The sequence below is a fragment of the Somniosus microcephalus genome, chromosome 29 (genome assembly GCF_052327205.1).
Source record: "Somniosus microcephalus isolate GS21.2 chromosome 29, FLI_Smic_1.0, whole genome shotgun sequence".
Lineage (NCBI taxonomy): Eukaryota > Metazoa > Chordata > Chondrichthyes > Squaliformes > Somniosidae > Somniosus > Somniosus microcephalus.
Genome location: NC_141015.1, coordinates 3,296,401 through 3,314,077, shown reverse-complemented (window position 1 = coordinate 3,314,077; position 17,677 = coordinate 3,296,401). Strand labels below are relative to the sequence as shown.

Sequence of the window (17,677 nt, the reverse complement as noted above, 5' to 3'; positions counted from 1 at the left end):
AAAAAAGCACCAGACCGGAAGATTGGGGGCAGTACAGGATACAGCAAAAGAGGACAAAGGGATTAATCAGGAAGGGGAAAATAGAATACGAAAGTAAACTTGCAGCAAACATAAAGACAGACTGCAAAAGCTTTTATCGGTATATCAGGAGGAAAAGACTGGTAAAATCCCAAGTCGGTCCCTTGCAGTCCGATTCGGGAGAATATATAATGGAGAATAAGGAAATGGCAGACCAATTAAACTCATACTTTGGTTCTGTATTCACAAAGGAGGACACAAATAACCTCCCAGGAATATCGACAAACATAGGGACTAATGAGAGGGAGGAGCTGACAGAAATTAGTATCTCTAGGGATATGGTGTTGGGTAAGTTGAGGGGACTGAAGGCCGACAAATCCCCGGGGCCTGATAAACTACATCCTAGGGTACTTAAGGAGGTGGCCCTGGAGATAGCAGATGCTCTAAGGATCATCTTCCAGAACTCCATTGACTCGGGAACAGTACCCGTGGATTGGAGGGTAGCTAATGTTACCCCAATATTTAAAAAGGGGGGTAGAGAGAAAGCAGGGAATTATAGACCAGTAAGCCTTACATCGGTTGTGGGCAAAATGCTAGAGTCCATTATTAAGGATAAAATAGCGGAGCACTTGACAAATGGGGAAAGGATCGGACAGAGTCAACATGGATTTACAAAGGGTAAATCGTGTTTGACTAATCTGCTGGAATTTTTTGAGGAAGTAACTGGTAAAATAGATGGGGGAGAGCCAGTGGATGTGGTGTACCTTGACTTCCAGAAAGCCTTCGATAAGGTTCCACACAAAAGATTATCATGCAAAATTAAGGCTCATGGGATTGGGGGCAAAGTATTAACGTGGATAGAGAACTGGCTGGCGGATAGAAAACAGAGAGTTGGAATAAACGGCTCGTTTTCGGAGTGGCAGGCAGTGACCAGCGGGGTGCCGCAAGGATCTGTCCTGGGACCCCAACTGTTCACAATATATATAAATGATCTGGATCAGGGAATTGGATGCAATATTTCCAAATTCGCTGACGACACTAAACTAGGAGGAGGGGTGGGCTCTGATGAGGATGTCAGGAGGCTACAGTGCGATTTGGACAGGTTGGGGGAATGGGCGGATACGTGGCAGATGCACTATAATGTGGATAAATGCGAGGTTATCCACTTTGGGGGTAAAAACAGGAGGGTGGATTATTATCTAAATGGCAATAGATTGGGAGATGGGGAAGTGCAGAGGGACCTGGGTGTTCTTGTGCACCAGTCACTGAAGGAGAGCATGCAGGTGCAACAGGCGATTAAGAAGGCAAATGGTATGTTGGCCTTCATATCAAGGGGGTTCGAGTATAGGAATAGGGATACCTTACTACAGCTGTACAAGGTGCTGGTGAGACCGCATCTGGAGTATTGTGTACAGTTTTGGTCGCCCCATCTGCGGAAGGATGTTCTTGCCATGGAAAGAGTGCAGCGGCGATTCACCAGGCTGATACCTGGAATGGCGGGAATGACCTACGAGGAGAGATTGAATAGTTTGGGCTTGTACTCACTGGAGTTTAGAAGATTGAGAGGGGATCTCATCGAAACATATAAAATTATGGCAGGCCTGGACAGGCTGAATTCAGAGAGAATGTTTCCAATGGCAGGGGAGCACAGAACCAGGGGCCACAGTCTAAAAATAGCGGGCAAATCATTTAAAACAGAGATGAGGAAGAATTTCTTCACTCAAAGAGTGGTGAGCCTGTGGAATTCCCTGCCACAGAGGGCTGTGAAGGCTAATTCAATAAATATTTTCAAGAGAGAATTGGATATATTTCTGAAGGCTAAGGGGATTAAGGGTTACGGAGAAAAGGCGGGGACGGGGTACTGAACTGGTAAGATCAGCTATGATCTCAGACGAAGATCAGCCATGATCTCATTGAATGGCGGAGCAGGCTCGAAGGGCCGAATGGCCTACTCCTGTTCCTATCTCTATGTTTCTATGTTTCTATGAACTCGTCTACGGCCAAGCCTCTCCGAGTACCTGGGGAATTCCTCCCTTCTCCCACAGAGCCATGGTCCGCCTCCCAGCAACTCGTTAGCCACCAGGAAGCGGCCAGATGCTTCGCTCCGGTGCCTACATCAAATCACGGCTTACAGAACTCCCACATGCCAGTGGAACTGAAGAATGCTGAGTATGTATTCATCCACCACGACGCTCACCGGGATCCATTCAAGCCCCCTTACACTGGTCCTTTCCACGTCATCGAACCAGGAGACAAATCCTTTTCGGTCGACATCGGAGGAAAGCTGGATCACATTTCGGTGGACCGATGGAAGCCAGCTCACCTGGACCTGGACCGCCCAGTCATCGTCGCTCAACCGCCGAAACGTGGCCGACCGCCCGCAGCCACCGTGCCAGATCAACCAAAGCCGCCCGCCAACTCGTCCAGCCTCGCCGTGCCTGCTCAACCACAATCGCCTGCCAGCTCGACCACCGGTCATCAACTTCCGCTGCCAGGTTATCGAAGTCGATCAGACAGACTTGTCAGACCTCCTCCTCATCTCACTCTTCCTGTTAAAGACAATTCTGGGGGGGCACATGTGGCGGAGCCACCAAAGGACTCAGAGCGGTTGTACATAATTCCTTTAACAGCAATGTAGTTACAGCCTGTGTCTGTACCTTTAATTACACTGTTTAACTGTACTATGTCTAGTTACATTTACAGCGCGGTTTCAACGTGATGACGTCATGCCGTTAGTCACGTGATCCCCCAATGGCGGGAAGAACGTAATGGCGTCATGACGTCAGCTTTCAGACCAGAGGAGCAGTCCTCGTGGAGCCTTCAAAGAGAGCAGACCTGTATTCGATGTATTCCAGCAGTTTCCAGTTAAAACCTGTTTTGTTCCATTAAAGTTCGTTATTTTGATTGCCTGAGTCAAACTCAGTCTTTTCGTTTGATTCTCTTGTAGGAACGGAGGTTTCTAAGAGAGAGAATCAGAGAGAGAGAGAGAGGAATGTGAGAGAGAGTGTGAGAGAATCAGAGAGGCAGAGAGCCAAAGAGAATCAAGGAGTTGAGACAGAGATGGAGATACAGAGAGGGAAAGAGAGAGGCAGAGATAATCATAGGTAGAAAGTGAGAGAGACAGAAAGAAAGGGAGACAGATAGACAGAGAGATTAAATCAATGAGAGAGAGGTGCTTGAGATGGAAGCCTAGAAAAGATGTTTGAAGCTGCAGATTATATATTCCTGTGTTTTCCCCAATGATTTTACACACAGAATACAAGAGACAAACTTTTGTTGTGACAGCAGTGAAAAGGCAAAGCCACTGATTGATAGCGATGGCGATTCCTGCACAGACCGAACACACACCTTTTTTTGAAAGACTCTGCCCTGATATATTTGCGCTAGGCTAAGGCAGAGGGAGGGTTTTCATATCCCTGTGTTATTTAGAATCTGCAATGCTCTTACCTTCATCAGAATCCACCTGAGAGACAAGAGATTCTTCAGGTGTGGACAGAGTGTCATCTGATGCCAAAGCTGTCCGGGAGTCCGAGAGGGTCAGAGAAAGATAACATACATTTAACTAGGATTCTAACTGACTGATGGAATGGAGAGAGGATAGGAGTGAGAGAAAGAGACAGAGAGAGTGAGACCGACAAACAAACAGGCAGACAGAGACACAATTAGATAAAGAGAGAGAGACAGCACAGGAGTGAGAGAAATAGGAGTGAGATAGAATAGCTGAGAGCAACAGGAGGTAGAATAGGAGAGAATGAACAGTCATGAGAGAGAATTGGAGTTCGAGCAGTGACAGCGAGCATGAACGAGAGTAGCATGATTGAGAGAGAGTCACCTCACTCCACTCAGTCACTGCTTTGCATGCCCCTCTATCACTACATCCCACTCTCCTCAGCACTTGCTTCACACAACCCTCAGTTACTACACCCAACATCTATCGAACTCTTTATCCCACGCCCCTCAGTCTCTTCATCCAACTGGACTCAGATTCCTCATCCCACTCCAACCAGACTGCTCATCCAACTCCCCTCAGTCTTCTCATATCACTCCCCACATTCTCCTCATTGAAGCCCCTTCAATCAGGACATCCTTTTCGTCTCAGACACTGCATCCCGCACCCCTCAGTCATTGCATCCAAATGTCCTCCATCTCCTCATCCAGCAACCATTAGTCTCCACAACCCAGTATCCTCAGTAGGAGACGAGATGAATATGGGGAACAGAGGATTTCAGAAGTTAATTTGGGTGAATAGCCTGTATGGAATGGACGACTCAAGGCAGATACCTGAGGTTGCAGACCCTGCAGAGATAGAAGATGAACGGTCTGCAGATTCTCGAGTTGGTTGTTTCTTGGGTTCCTGAGTTGGGGATGTCTCGCGATCTGTAATAAAGGAGGAGTGTCATGCGAGAGTGCAGAATGGAGACAACCAGAACAGGTCATCAGACTGGTACTAGAGTACGAAGAATGTCAGACACCCGTCCACATATAAACCAGATTCTTGCAATCACACTCTGCTCAGTCATTACACCCATTCCCCTCAGTCACTACATCCCACTCCCCTCAATATCTGCTTCCAAAACCCCTCAGACACTACATCCACTCCCCTCAGACACTACATCCATGCCCCTCAGTATCTGCATCCAAAATCATTCAGACACTACATCCACGCCCCTCAGACACTACACCCCACTCCCCTCAGTCACTACAACCAATCCCCTCAGACACTACATCCACACTGCTCAGTCACAGCATCCACTCCCCTCGGGCATTACATCCACACTGCTCAGTCACAGCATCCACTCCCCTCAGACACTACATCCACTCCCCTCAGACACTACATCCACACTGCTCAGTCACAGCATCCACTCCCCTCGGGCATTACATCCACACTGCTCAGTCACAGCATCCACTCCCCTCAGACACTACATCCACTCCCCTCAGTCACAGCATCCACTCCCCTCAGACACTACATCCACTCCCCTCAGACACTACATCCACTCCCCTCAGACACTACATCCACTCCCCTCAGACACTACATCCACTCCCCTCAGACACTACATCCACTCCCCTCAGTCACAGCATCCACTCCCCTCAGACACTACATCCACACTGCTCAGTCACAGCATCCACTCCCCTCGGGCACTACATCCACTCCCCTCAGACACTACATCCACTCCCCTCAGACACTACATCCACTCCCCTCAGACACTACATCCACTCCCCTCAGACACTACATCCACTCCCCTCAGACACTACATCCACTCCCCTCAGACACTACATCCACTCCCCTCAGACACTACATCCACTCCCCTCAGACACTACATCCACTCCCCTCAGTCACAGCATCCACTCCCCTCAGACACTACATCCACACTGCTCAGTCACAGCATCCACTCCCCTCGGGCACTACATCCACTCCCCTCAGACACTACATCCACTCCCCTCAGACACTACATCCACTCCCCTCAGACACTACATCCACTCCCCTCAGACACTACATCCACTCCCCTCAGACACTACATCCACTCCCCTCAGACACTACATCCACTCCCCTCAGACACTACATCCACTCCCCTCAGACACTACATCCACTCCCCTCAGACACTACATCCACTCCCCTCAGACACTACATCCACGCCCCTCAGACACTACACCCCACTCCCCTCAGTCACTACAACCAATCCCCTCAGACACTACATCCACACTGCTCAGTCACAGCATCCACTCCCCTCGGGCACTACATCCACACTGCTCAGTCACAGCATCCACTCCCCTCAGACACTACATCCACTCCCCTCAGACACTACATCCACTCCCCTCAGACACTACATCCACTCCCCTCAGACACTACATCCACTCCCCTCAGACACTACATCCACTCCCCTCAGTCACTACATCCACTCCCCTCAGACACTACATCCACTCCCCTCAGACACTACATCCACTCCCCTCAGACACTACATTCACTCCGCTCAGACACTACATCCACTCCCCTCAGACACTACATCCACTCCCCTCAGACACTACATCCACTCCCCTCAGTCACTACATCCACTCCCCTCAGTCACTACATCCACTCCCCTCAGACACTACATCCACTCCCCTCAGACACTACATCCACTCCCCTCAGACACTACATCCACTCCCCTCAGACACTACATCCACTCCCCTCAGACACTACATCCACTCCCCTCAGTCACTACATCCACTCCCCTCAGACACTACATCCACTCCCCTCAGACACTACATCCACTCCCCTCAGACACGACACCCACTCCCCTCAGACACTACATCCACTCCCCTCAGTCACTACATCCACTCCCCTCAGACACTACATCCACTCCCCTCAGACACTCCATCCAATCCCCTCAGTCACTTCATCCACGCCCCTCAGACACTACATTCACTCCCCTCAGACATTACATCCACTCCCCTCAGACACTACATTCACTCCGCTCAGACACTACATCCACTACCCTCAGACACTACAAACACTACCCTCGGTCTCTGCATCCAACTCACATCAGTCACTACATTCACTCGTCTTAGTCACTGCTACCCACTCCCCTCAGGCACTAACTCCACTGGCCTCAGTCACAGCTGCCCATACCCCTCGGACATTACATCCCATTCCACTCAAAAATGACTTCCCATTCCACTAAGGCACTACCTCCCATTCCACTCGGACGCGATATCCCATCCACTGACACTACATCCAATTCCACTTAGAAACAACACCCCATTCTACTCAGACAATGGCCCAGAAATTCGGGTTGGGGGCTTCCAGCGGGTGCAAGCCCCCGACCCGCACTTTCCTTGTGCGCCGGCAGTTGAGCTGAATACCGATCCTGGTCCTGCTCCAACTGCCGGCACCGAGTGCTTGTGTTTCCCAGGGGCGCAGTTAGTTCGATGCGTCCCCTCGGATCACGTGGGACATGGGGAGCCAATTGCAGCAGGGAAATGCCCATTCCTAAGTTTAACAGGAAGAGCTGACAAAAATTATAAATATTATGCGCTCCAAAACATCACTAAATCTTCAAATAATTTTTTTTTTACAATCACATTTTTAAATAAACTATAAATTACATGAAATAACTATTTTAATCAATAATTTAAATGTTTGAAAAACATTTTTTTTTTCTAACGGGGCTAAAAATATACTTAATGTTCTTTAAAGTATTTAAAAATGTAAATATGTGGAAAAAAAATTTCAATTTTAAATAATTCACCACTTACCTTGTAAAAAGCAGTCCTTATGCCTGCTGTTTAAATGTGTAACTTCTGGAGACTTACACTCCTGGAAAAAACTGTAAAAAAAATGTAAGTTCGAAGCGCACGCGCAGCCTCCCCCGTGCACACGTTCGAACTCTGAACCCCTGCTTTCAGGGGAGCGGAAGTGCCGGTTTCACGCACATGCACAGTGCATTCAGGAAACCGACATTCCATTGGGCTTACGGGTGAGTACCCCGTGCGTACTCACCTGTGGAGACCTGAAGTTCTGGGCCATTACATCCCATTCCACTCAGACACTACATCCCATTCCACTCAGACACTACATCCCATTCCACTCAGACACTGCATCCCATTCCACTCAGACACTGCATCCCATTCCACTCAGACACTGCATCCCATTCCACTCAGACACTACATCCCATTCCACTCAGACACTACATCCCATTCCACTCAGACACTACATCCCATTCCACTCAGAAACTACATCCCATTCCACTCAGACACTGCATCCCATTCCACTCAGAAACTACATCCCATTCCACTCAGACACTGCATCCCATTCCACTCAGACACTGCATCCCATTCCACTCAGACACTACATCCCATTCCCCTCAGACACTACATCCCATTCCACTCAGACACTACATCCCATTCCACTCAGAAACTACATCCCATTCCACTCAGAAACTACATCCCATTCCACTCAGACACTACATCCCATTCCACTCAGACACTACATCCCATTCCACTCAGACACTGCATCCCATTCCACTCAGAAACTACATCCCATTCCACTCAGAAACTACATCCCATTCCACTCAGACACTACATCCCATTCCACTCAGACATTACATCCCATTCCACTCAGACACTGCATCCCATTCCACTCAGAAACTACATCCCATTCCACTCAGAAACTACATCCCATTCCACTCAGACACTACATCCCATTCCACTCAGACACTACATCCCATTCCACTCAGAAACTACATCCCATTCCACTCAGACACTACATCCCATTCCACTCAGACACTACATCCCATTCCACTCAGACACTACATCCCATTCCCCTCAGACACTACATCCCATTCCACTCAGACACTACATCCCATTCCACTCAGACACTACATCCCATTCCACTCAGACACTACATCCCATTCCCCTCAGACACTGCATCCCATTCCACTCAGACACTGCATCCCATTCCACTCAGACACTACATCCCATTCCACTCAGACACTACATCCCATTCCACTCAGAAACTACATCCCATTCCACTCAGACACTACATCCCATTCCACTCAGACACTGCATCCCATTCCCCTCAGACACTACATCCCATTCCACTCAGACACTGCATCCCATTCCCCTCAGACACTACATCCCATTCCACTCAGACACTACATCCCATTCCACTCAGACACTACATCCCATTCCACTCAGACACTACATCCCATTCCACTCAGACACTACATCCCATTCCACTCAGACACTACATCCCATTCCACTCAGACACTACATCCCATTCCACTCAGACACTGCATCCCATTCCACTCAGACACTACATCCCATTCCACTCAGACACTACATCCCATTCCACTCAGACACTACATCCCATTCCACTCAGACACTGCATCCCATTCCACTCAGACACTACATCCCATTCCACTCAGACATTACATCCCATTCCACTCAGAAACTACATCCCATTCCACTCAGACACTACATCCCATTCCACTCAGAAACTACATCCCATTCCACTCAGACATTACATCCCATTCCACTCAGAAACTACATCCCATTCCCCTCAGACACTGCATCCCATTCCACTCAGACATTACATCCCATTCCACTCAGACACTACATCCCATTCCACTCAGACACTACATCCCATTCCACTCAGACACTGCATCCCATTCCACTCAGACACTACATCCCATTCCACTCAGACACTACATCCCATTCCACTCAGACACTACATCCCATTCCACTCAGACACTGCATCCCATTCCCCTCAGACACTACATCCCATTCCACTCAGACACTGCATCCCATTCCACTCAGACACTACATCCCATTCCACTCAGACATTACATCCCATTCCACTCAGACACTACATCCCATTCCACTCAGACATTACATCCCATTCCACTCAGAAACTACATCCCATTCCACTCAGACATTACATCCCATTCCACTCAGACACTGCATCCCATTCCACTCAGACACTACATCCCATTCCACTCAGACACTGCATCCCATTCCACTCAGACACTGCATCCCATTCCACTCAGACACTGCATCCCATTCCACTCAGACACTACATCCCATTCCACTCAGACACTACATCCCATTCCACTCAGACATTACATCCCATTCCACTCAGACACTACATCCCATTCCACTCAGACACTACATCCCATTCCACTCAGACACTACATCCCATTCCACTCAGAAACTACATCCCATTCCACTCAGAAACTACATCCCATTCCACTCAGACACTGCATCCCATTCCACTCAGACACTACATCCCATTCCACTCAGACACTACATCCCATTCCCCTCAGACACTACATCCCATTCCACTCAGACACTGCATCCCATTCCACTCAGACACTACATCCCATTCCACTCAGAAACTACATCCCATTCCACTCAGACACTACATCCCATTCCACTCAGACACTGCATCCCATTCCACTCAGACACTGCATCCCATTCCACTCAGACACTACATCCCATTCCACTCAGACATTACATCCCATTCCACTCAGACACTGCATCCCATTCCACTCAGAAACTACATCCCATTCCACTCAGACACTGCATCCCATTCCACTCAGACACTACATCCCATTCCACTCAGACACTGCATCCCATTCCACTCAGACTCCACATTCCATTCCACTCAGACACTGCATCCCATTCCACTCAGACACTGCATCCCATTCCACTCAGACACTGCATCCCATTCCACTCAGACACTACATCCCATTCCACTCAGACACTGCATCCCATTCCACTCAGACTCCACATCCCATTCCACTCAGACACTGCATCCCATTCCACTCAGACACTACATCCCATTCCCCTCAGACACTGCATCCCATTCCACTCAGACACTACATCCCATTCCACTCAGACATTACATCCCATTCCACTCAGACACTGCATCCCATTCCACTCAGACACTACATCCCATTCCACTCAGACATTACATCCCATTCCACTCAGACACTGCATCCCATTCCACTCAGACACTACATCCCATTCCACTCAGACACTACATCCCATTCCACTCAGACACTGCATCCCATTCCACTCAGACACTACATCCCATTCCACTCAGACACTACATCCCATTCCACTCAGACACTACATCCCATTCCACTCAGACACTACATCCCATTCCACTCAGACACTACATCCCATTCCACTCAGACACTGCATCCCATTCCACTCAGACACTACATCCCATTCCACTCAGACACTACATCCCATTCCACTCAGACACTGCATCCCATTCCACTCAGACACTACATCCCATTCCACTCAGACACTACATCCCATTCCACTCAGACACTACATCCCATTCCACTCAGACACTACATCCCATTCCACTCAGACACTGCATCCCATTCCACTCAGACACTACATCCCATTCCACTCAGACACTACATCCCATTCCACTCAGACACTACATCCCATTCCACTCAGACACTACATCCCATTCCACTCAGACACTACATCCCATTCCACTCAGACACTGCATCCCATTCCACTCAGACACTACATCCCATTCCACTCAGACATTACATCCCATTCCACTCAGACACTACTTCCCATTCCACTCAGACACTACATCCCATTCCACTCAGAAACTACATCCCATTCCACTCAGACACTACATCCCATTCCACTCAGACATTACATCCCATTCCACTCAGACACTGCATCCCATTCCACTCAGACACTACATCCCATTCCACTCAGACACTACATCCCATTCCACTCAGACACTACATCCCATTCCACTCAGACACTACATCCCATTCCACTCAGACACTACATCCCATTCCACTCAGACACTACATCCCATTCCCCTCAGACACTACATTCCATTCCCCTCAGACACTGCATCCCATTCCACTCAGACACTGCATCCCATTCCACTCAGACACTACATCCCATTCCCCTCAGACACTACATTCCATTCCCCTCAGACACTGCATCCCATTCCACTCAGACACTACATCCCATTCCACTCAGACACTACATCCCATTCCACTCAGACACTACATCCCATTCCCCTCAGACACTGCATCCCATTCCCCTCAGACACTGCATCCCATTCCACTCAGACACTACATCCCATTCCACTCAGAAACTACATCCCATTCCACTCAGACACTGCATCCCATTCCACTCAGACACTACATCCCATTCCACTCAGACACTACATCCCATTCCACTCAGACACTACATCCCATTCCACTCAGAAACTACATCCCATTCCACTCAGACACTGCATCCCATTCCACTCAGACACTACATCCCATTCCACTCAGACACTACATCCCATTCCACTCAGACATTACATCCCATTCCACTCAGACACTGCATCCCATTCCCCTCAGACACTGCATCCCATTCCACTCAGACACTACATCCCATTCCACTCAGACACTACATCCCATTCCCCTCAGACACTGCATCCCATTCCACTCAGACACTACATCCCATTCCCCTCAGACACTACATCCCATTCCACTCAGACACTACATCCCATTCCACTCAGACACTACATCCCATTCCACTCAGACACTGCATCCCATTCCACTCAGAAACTACATCCCATTCCACTCAGACACTGCATCCCATTCCACTCAGACACTACATCCCATTCCCCTCAGACACTACATCCCATTCCACTCAGACACTGCATCCCATTCCACTCAGACACTACATCCCATTCCACTCAGACACTGCATCCCATTCCACTCAGACACTACATCCCATTCCACTCAGACACTGCATCCCATTCCCCTCAGACACTGCATCCCAGTCCACTCAGACACTACATCCCATTCCACTCAGACACTACATCCCATTCCACTCAGACACTACATCCCAGTCCACTCAGACACTGCATCCCATTCCACTCAGACACTACATCCCATTCCACTCAGACACTACATCCCATTCCCCTCAGACACTGCATCCCAGTCCACTCAGACACTGCATCCCATTCCCCTCAGACACTACATCCCATTCCACTCAGACACTACATCCCAGTCCACTCAGACACTACATCCCATTCCACTCAGACACTGCATCCCATTCCACTCAGACACTACATCCCATTCCACTCAGACATTACATCCCATTCCACTCAGACATTACATCCCATTCCACTCAGACATTACATCCCATTCCCCTCAGACACTACATCCCATTCCACTCAGACACTGCATCCCATTCCCCTCAGACACTGCATCCCATTCCACTCAGACACTACATCCCATTCCACTCAGACATTACATCCCATTCCACTCAGACATTACATCCCATTCCACTCAGACATTACATCCCATTCCACTCAGACACTACATCCCCTTCCACTCAGACACTACATCCCATTCCACTCAGACACTGCATCCCATTCCACTCAGACACTGCATCCCATTCCACTCAGACACTGCAGCCCATTCCACTCAGACACTACATCCCATTCCACTCAGACACTACATCCCATTCCACTCAGACACTACATCCCATTCCACTCAGACATTACATCCCATTCCACTCAGACATTACATCCCATTCCCCTCAGACACTACATCCCATTCCACTCAGACACTACATCCCATTCCCCTCAGACACTGCATCCCATTCCACTCAGACACTACATCCCATTCCACTCAGACACTGCATCCCATTCCCCTCAGACACTGCATCCCATTCCACTCAGACACTACATCCCATTCCACTCAGACATTACATCCCATTCCACTCAGACATTACATCCCATTCCCCTCAGACACTACATCCCATTCCACTCAGACATTACATCCCATTCCCCTCAGACACTACATCCCATTCCACTCAGACACTGCATCCCATTCCCCTCAGACAATACATCCCATTCCCCTCAGACACTACATCCCATTCCACTCAGACACTGCATCCCATTCCACTCAGACACTGCAGCCCATTCCACTCAGACACTACATCCCATTCCACTCAGACACTGCATCCCATTCCCCTCAGACATTACATCCCATTCCACTCAGACATTACATCCCATTCCACTCAGACATTACATCCCATTCCCCTCAGACACTACATCCCATTCCACTCAGACACTGCATCCCATTCCCCTCAGACAATACGTCCCATTCCACTCAGACACTACATCCCATTCCACTCAGACACTGCATCCCATTCCCCTCAGACATTACATCCCATTCCCCTCAGACACTGCATCCCATTCCCCTCAGACACTGCATCCCATTCCATTCAGACACTGCATCCCATTCCACTCAGACACTGCATCCCATTCCCCTCAGACATTACATCCCATTCCCCTCAGACACTGCATCCCATTCCCCTCAGACACTGCATCCCATTCCACTCAGACACTGCATCCCATTCCACTCAGACACTGCATCCCATTCCACTCAGACACTACATCCCATTCCACTCAGACACTGCATCCCATTCCCCTCAGACACTGCATCCCATTCCCCTCAGACACTACATCCCATTCCACTCAGACACTACATCCCATTCCACTCAGACACTGCATTCCATTCCCCTCAGACACTGCATCCCATTCCCCTCAGACACTGCATCCCATTCCACTCAGACACTACATCCCATTCCACTCAGACACTATATCCCATTCCCCTCAGACACTGCATCCCATTCCACTCAGACACTACATCCCATTCCACTCAGACACTGCATCCCAGTCCACTCTGACACTGCATCCCATTCCCCTCAGACACTACATCCCATTCCACTCAGACACTATATCCCATTCCACTCAGACATTACATCCCATTCCACTCAGACACTACATCCCATTCCACTCAGACATTACATCCCATTCCCCTCAGACACTGCATCCCATTCCCCTCAGACACTGCATCCCATTCCCCTCAGACACTGCATCCCATTTCACTCACACTGCATCCCATTCCCCTCAGACACTGCATCCCATTCCCCTCAGACACTGCATCCCATTCCACTCAGACACTGCATCCCATTCCACTCAGACACTGCATCCCATTCCACTCAGACACTGCATCCCATTCCCCTCAGACACTGCATCCCATTCCCCTCAGACACTGCATCCCATTCCACTCAGACACTACATCCCATTCCACTCAGACACTACATCCCATTCCACTCAGACACTGCATCCCATTCCCCTCAGACACTACATCCCATTCCACTCAGACACTGCATCCCATTCCCCTCAGACACTACATCCCATTCCACTCAGACACTGCATCCCATTCCACTCAGACACTACATCCCATTCCACTCAGACACTGCATCCCATTCCCCTCAGACATTACATCCCATTCCACTCAGACACTGCATCCCATTCCCCTCAGACACTGCATCCCATTCCACTCAGACACTGCATCCCATTCCCCTCAGACACTGCATCCCATTCCACTCAGACACTGCATCCCATTCCCCTCAGACACTGCATCCCATTCCACTCAGAAACTACATCCCATTCCACTCAGAAACTACATCCCATTCCCCTCAGACATTACATCCCATTCCACTCAGACACTGCATCCCATTCCACTCAGAAACTACATCCCATTCCACTCAGAAACTACATCCCATTCCACTCAGACACTACATCCCATTCCACTCAGACATTACATCCCATTCCACTCAGACACTGCATCCCATTCCACTCAGACATTACATCCCATTCCACTCAGACACTACATCCCATTCCACTCAGACACTGCATCCCATTCCACTCAGACACTACATCCCATTCCACTCAGACACTACATCCCATTCCACTCAGACACTGCATCCCATTCCACTCAGACATTACATCCCATTCCACTCAGACACTACATCCCATTCCACTCAGACACTGCATCCCATTCCACTCAGACATTACATCCCATTCCCCTCAGACACTACATCCCATTCCACTCAGACATTACATCCCATTCCACTCAGACACTGCATCCCATTCCACTCAGACATTACATCCCATTCCACTCAGACACTACATCCCATTCCACTCAGACACTGCATCCCATTCCACTCAGACATTACATCCCATTCCACTCAGACACTACATCCCATTCCACTCAGACACTACATCCCATTCCACTCAGACACTACATCCCATTCCACTCAGACACTACATCCCATTCCCCTCAGACACTACATCCCATTCCACTCAGACACTACATCTCATTCCAAACAGACACTACATCCCATTCCACTCAGACACTACATCCCATTCCACTCAGACACTACATCTCATTCCAAACAGACACTACATCCCATTCCACTCAGACACTACATCCCATTCCACTCAGACATTACATCCCATTCCACTCAGACACTACATCCCATTCCACTCAGACACTACATCCCATTCCACTCAGACACTACATCCCATTCCACTCAGACACTGCATCCCATTCCACTCAGACACTACATCCCATTCCACTCAGACATTACATCCCATTCCACTCAGACACTGCATCCCATTCCACTCAGACATTACATCCCATTCCACTCAGACACTACATCCCATTCCACTCAGACACTACATCCCATTCCACTCAGACATTACATCCCATTCCACTCAGACATTACATCCCATTCCACTCAGACACTACATCCCATTCCCCTCAGACACTACATCCCATTCCACTCAGACATTACATCCCATTCCACTCAGACATTACATCCCATTCCACTCAGACACTACATCCCATTCCCCTCAGACACTACATCCCATTCCACTCAGACACTACATCCCATTCCACTCAGGCACTGCATCCCATTCCACTCAGACACTACATCCCATTCCACTCAGACACTACATCCCATTCCACTCAGACACTACATCTCATTCCAAACAGACACTACATCCCATTCCACTCAGACACTGCATCCCATTCCAAACAGACACTACATCCCATTCCACTCAGACACTACATCCCATTCCCCTCAGACACTACATCCCATTCCCCTCAGACACTACATCCCATTCCACTCAGACATTACATCCCATTCCACTCAGACATTACATCCCATTCCACTCAGACACTACATCCCATTCCCCTCAGACACTACATCCCATTCCACTCAGACACTACATCCCATTCCACTCAGGCACTACATCCCATTCCACTCAGACACTACATCCCATTCCACTCAGACACTACATCCCATTCCACTCAGACACTACATCCCATTCCACTCAGACACTACATCCCATTCCACTCAGACACTACATCCCATTCCACTCAGACACTACATCCCATTCCACTCAGACACTACATCCCATTCCCCTCAGACACTACATCCCATTCCACTCAGACACTACATCCCATTCCACTCAGACACTACATCCCATTCCCCTCAGACACTACATCCCATTCCACTCAGACACTACATCCCATTCCACTCAGACACTGCATCCCATTCCACTCAGACACTGCATCCCATTCCACTCAGGCACTACATCCCATTCCCCTCAGTCACTACATCCCATTCCCCTCAGGCACTACATCCCATTCCACTCAGACACTACATCCCATTCCACTCAGACACTACATCCCATTCCACTCAGACACTACATCCCATTCCACTCAGACACTACATCTCATTCCAAACAGACACTACATCCCATTCCACTCAGACACTGCATCCCATTCCAAACAGACACTACATCCCATTCCACTCAGACACTGCATCCCATTCCAAACAGACACTACATCCCATTCCACTCAGACACTACATCCCATTCCACTCAGAAACTAAATCACATTCCACTCAGACTCCACATTCCATTCCATTCGGACACTAGATCCCATTCCACTCAGACACTACAGCCCATTCCTATCGGTCACTACCCTCTGGCTCTATGTCCCACTCCCGTCAGGCACTGCATCCCACTGCCCTCAGTTACTACATCCACTGCCCTCAGACTCTACAACACACTCACCTCAGACTCCTCATCTCACTGTCCTCAGGCACTGCATCCCACTTTGATCATTCACTACATGCAAATTCGTCCATCTCATCATCACACACCAATTAGTCTCTACATCCCAATCCCCTCATAGGAGACTGGAATAATTTGTGAACAGAGGATTTCAGCAGTTACATTGGGTTTACATGCTGCTTAGAATGAACCCCA

General features: G+C 49.0%; 1 protein-coding gene across 1 annotated transcript in view; it reads right to left on the bottom strand.

Moving 5' to 3' along the window:
- LOC147098198 (uncharacterized) overlaps positions 1 to 17,677 on the bottom strand; it is a 101,022-nt gene that overhangs the window by 11,304 nt on the left and 72,041 nt on the right. The window contains exon 10 of the mRNA XM_085969965.1: positions 4,300 to 4,395. Coding sequence (XP_085826091.1) covers positions 4,300 to 4,395 — 96 coding nt within the window. The remainder of the gene's footprint in view (positions 1 to 4,299; positions 4,396 to 17,677) is intronic.